The 4,070-nt window shown below is 44.3% G+C and overlaps 1 protein-coding gene across 1 annotated transcript; it reads left to right on the top strand.

Annotated features, from left to right (window-relative positions):
* Positions 1-3,096: 3,096 nt before the first annotated feature.
* On the top strand, positions 3,097-3,523 carry LOC107081113 (serine/threonine-protein phosphatase 2B catalytic subunit gamma isoform-like; the record flags this gene model as incomplete). Its single annotated transcript, XM_015369325.1, has 2 exons — positions 3,097-3,247; positions 3,324-3,523. Coding segments are annotated over 2 exons (336 nt in total), but the record flags the coding sequence as incomplete, so codon positions are not given.
* Positions 3,524-4,070: the final 547 nt, after the last annotated feature.

The raw sequence follows: 4,070 nt of genomic DNA on the forward strand, positions 1-4,070 counted from the left end.
CAGATTCTGCAGAGTGGGAGAATAGAGAGAGAATGAAGATGAAAAAGGGGTCCCTATGTCCTCCAGCAGTCTAAGGCTATAGCAGTTCTTCTTAACTTATCAAGAACTTATCTTCAACGTATGTGACGTGTTCCAGACCAGCGCTGAACGTGTTTCTAACTACCAGCTACTGTATAATGGTGTGACAACCTGCTTGTTGCACACAGCTGGCTGCACCGTTATTCATAAACCCTCCTGCTTCTTCACAGCTCAAGACACGCCTTCTTTACGCCCATTAAACACATGCACTTACCTGATTGGTCCGCTGTTCAATCTGGCTCCTAGCTCCAGTTTGAAAAATGTCAGCGTCTCAGCAGACAGCGTAACAGAAACAACTGCTGCTACGACTTCTGCATATTCCGTTCTGTTAACCAGAAACAAAGCCCATCCGAGGCTGTTTAATCCCTCGTGCTTTCAGTCTTTTGCTTCTGTTCTTCTGCATGAACACCACCGATCATTAAGGAAAAGGAGAAAACCAAACAAACAAACTTCATTCTGTGCTCCTGCCGTGCCGACATGTCACCACAATTACCCGGATGCCGGTGACGTCACAGTTAAACATCCTCCGTAAGTGCTACGCTTACTGAAAATATAAAATCAAATGAATCATTTTGCTCCTTTACGAAAAATAAAATAAACTTTAAATATATTCATCCAGTAAAAACCATCAACAGAAAACCTGTTCCAGCTCCTGCCTCTGAGCAAGATTTATCTTTCTCAAGATGTGCCAATTAAACGAGTCTCACCTGCTAAACTTCAGATGATTAAGGATCATGTAGATGAAATGCTGGAGAAAGACATCATTGAACCATCCACATACGCCGCTCCTGTTGTCCTGGTGCCTAAAAAAAATGACCCCAAACTGCGTTTTTGTGTCGACTTCAGAAAACTAAATGCAGTCACACATACAGATGCATATCCATTGCCAAACATTCAGGAAATCCTGGAGTCTCTTTGTGGAGCAGTGATTTTCACTACACTAGACCTGAACAGTGGTTACTGGCAAGTCCGAATGGATCCAGAAAGCTGTGAAAAAACTGCATTTGTCTGCACATATGCTGAATTGGCAGCGTCAGAAAGACAGCTGGAAAGAAAGTTGACCTGAAACTATTTTGTGTTTGTTTTTAAGAGTGTCGGTTGGACCTGCATCGACAGCTTTCTCCTTTAGCTACATCCCTCAGTAAGCAGGTGCAACTGGACGCTCCTTTGGTTTTAAAAAATCCGACCAGAACCCTAGAGCTGCTGTTCCTCTCTGTCTCTTTGCTGCTGGCCCGTCTCTGTGGTCATTGCATGTCTTATCTGATCTCACATTGCAGGCGCTGCAACTCTTTGTTCAGCCTCTCTCATCCTGGCAGGTTTCAGACGTCAAAACAACCAGAACTACAAAGATAAGGAGTCGCTGAGCCGATGATATGGAGCCTGCTGCGGACCGTCCAACAGAGGGTTTCCATTTAGCATTAAATGAGACATTGGGGGGTCAAGGGGATGTTGACCAGAGAGCCAGAGGGAGGGAGAGGCGGCTGAAGGAGGATTAAGTCTGGAGGAAAGTTCAGGCTCTTTCAGTGAGCAGGCTGCCATCGCTCTGCCCGCGCAGTGATCACGTGCTTCCATGATTAGGCTCATAATGTGAGCGTGGTGTTCATCTCCAGGCTGCAGATCTGGGCCTGTTCTGATTAATGATCACATCGATTGAATCACTGCAGCGTTTCATGATTGTTCCGTCCCTCAGGATCCTAGGTCTGCTCTTGGAAATGCTTTCGGATGCTTCTCTGGGCTGCAGGCCGTCCTGTTCCCGTCTTCCTCTACTGTTTACTAAACCCTGGTCACACAACCTGGATTTAAATTCCAACCTGAGGGCCTTTCAATGTCAAATTTGTCCATTTTCTCCCAGACAGTAGTTTTCCTGGTTTGCTTGTAGTAATCAAAGCCAGTCAATCATAGTTTGTTTTTGAAGACGCTCTGAAGCATTTAGCTCTCCCCTCTGCAGGGTGGAGCTGAGCCCACTTGGTAAACAACTGAATTTTAATAACCTAATAATAATTTTAATAATAATGTTGAGTTCTCCATAGGCTGCATTAGTCCCAACATCATCTGCTGTGGGTGGACGTCACACTGTGTGTGGGGATCCACAGTGAAACATGGTCTCTCAAGGCTGATTTATACTCAGAAACAGGTCGTCTGAGTGTGTGTCACAGTGAATGCAAATGAACCCGCTCTTTTTGGCCCTCATGTCACTCCGTTGTCGCCAAACTTGCCCCTTTTCCTCACCGCCTCGGCCGAATCTAGACCCACAGCTAGTTCCTGATTGTCCCTGTTGCGTTGTGGCGTGGAATAACATTAGCCTCGTGAGACCATCCTTTGATCTATCAATTGTTAGTACGTCATATGTTTCGTTGATCTGATTGGTTTATTTGGCCCGTCTATCACCAACATAGGCCAATCAGCTAACCAGTATTTCCGCCCCTTCCCAAAATTACTTCAACGTAAGGTTTCCAGATGGATATGCGGAGCAAATCCATCTGGCGGAGTCAGGTTAACTGAACCCCACCTCAAGGTCATTACTGGATTTGATCCTACTTGAGGCAAAATATTCACCGAAAGAAACAAAATTTTCCAGTAAATTTGACCTTCCAATATTCGCCGGGAGAGAAAAACATGGAAAAATCCTGGGAAAAAATTGCATCTGGAAGAAACTTCCAACTCTTGTTTGACGCAGGTTCCTCTGTAGGAGCCTTTAACTTTGGTTTCATCCGTCCATCACTGATTTTTTTTTTCTTTTAGACCTCTTTCTCTGCTTCCGCTCTCTTGGTCTGCCTTGGCATTTAGACTCAGCACTCTGTCTACCATATCAGGCATTATTGATGCCAGCTAAATGGATGGATTGTAGATTTTCATTCAGCAGCTCTGCGGTTGTCAATTCATTTTAGATGAAAAGGGAACCCTATGTCCTCCAGCAGTCTAGGCCTATAGAAGCATAAATGCAGAAAGTAGCTCAGGGTAACCTGGGTATTTTGGATGAGGTGTAGGAAAGTTAGAGCCACAGTGTGGCCAAGCTAGAGCAAAGGACTGACGCTCTCTTCCTGTGTGTGTCTGCAGTGTGTGCTGTACTTGTGGGCTTTGAAGATCAACCACCCCGACACGCTGTTTCTCCTCAGAGGGAACCACGAGTGCAGACATCTCACAGAGTATTTCACATTTAAGCAGGAGTGTAAGTGTCCCACTTTCACCGAGTGACGCATCTGAGAGTGCTTGGTGCTCAGCCGGTGTGTTTCTGTGTCCTTCAGGTAAGATAAAGTACTCTGAGGAAGTGTATGATGCCTGTATGGAGGCGTTTGACTGTCTGCCCCTGGCGGCGCTTCTGAATCAGCAGTTCCTCTGTGTACACGGAGGTTTGAGCCCTGAAGTCACCTGCCTGGATGACATACGCAAGGTGAGACTGTGTGACGGATCAATGGTCCGTGAGGTCTGAAAGGTGTTAATTCTACTTAGCTGTGGAAATGTGAGAAAATGTCTTAAATGAAGTGTATTTACCCTTAATTCGTGTAGCTATATAAGTTGATTTGTCAGTAAATTAGTTTTTTACCTCTTAAAATAAGATAATGCAATTGTTTTTATTTTAAATGCAAATTTGTTTTTTCCATTGGCACAGTGTCTTACCCCCTCCATTCCAGTAAACATTTCAGATTTCAATTTTTTGAAGTGTATTACTTTTTTCTGGGTCTAAAGTTTAAGTTTTGGACTTTTTGAAACGGTGGTTTAGATGCAGACCTAGAAAGCCTCTCCTGTTCTGACATCCTAGTAAATGGTTAACTTTGAAGGTGCTGTTCTACATCATCATCCCGAACAGGTTTGGTTCAGAAAGGGATGCGTTTGGCTAAAAGAGGATCCATGAAAGAATGTTATAAAAGGAGGAAACGTTTAACAGTTTGGGTTTTCAGGGAGTTAAATTCAATTCAAGCTACTATGATGAGAAAAATCAGGAGAGCAGAACGTTAGAGATTGATCTAACACATACTGCAGGATGGGAGAAA

The sequence above is a fragment of the Cyprinodon variegatus genome, unplaced genomic scaffold (genome assembly GCF_000732505.1).
Source record: "Cyprinodon variegatus isolate N-32 unplaced genomic scaffold, C_variegatus-1.0 Scaffold2958, whole genome shotgun sequence".
Taxonomy (NCBI): Eukaryota; Metazoa; Chordata; class Actinopteri; order Cyprinodontiformes; family Cyprinodontidae; genus Cyprinodon; species Cyprinodon variegatus.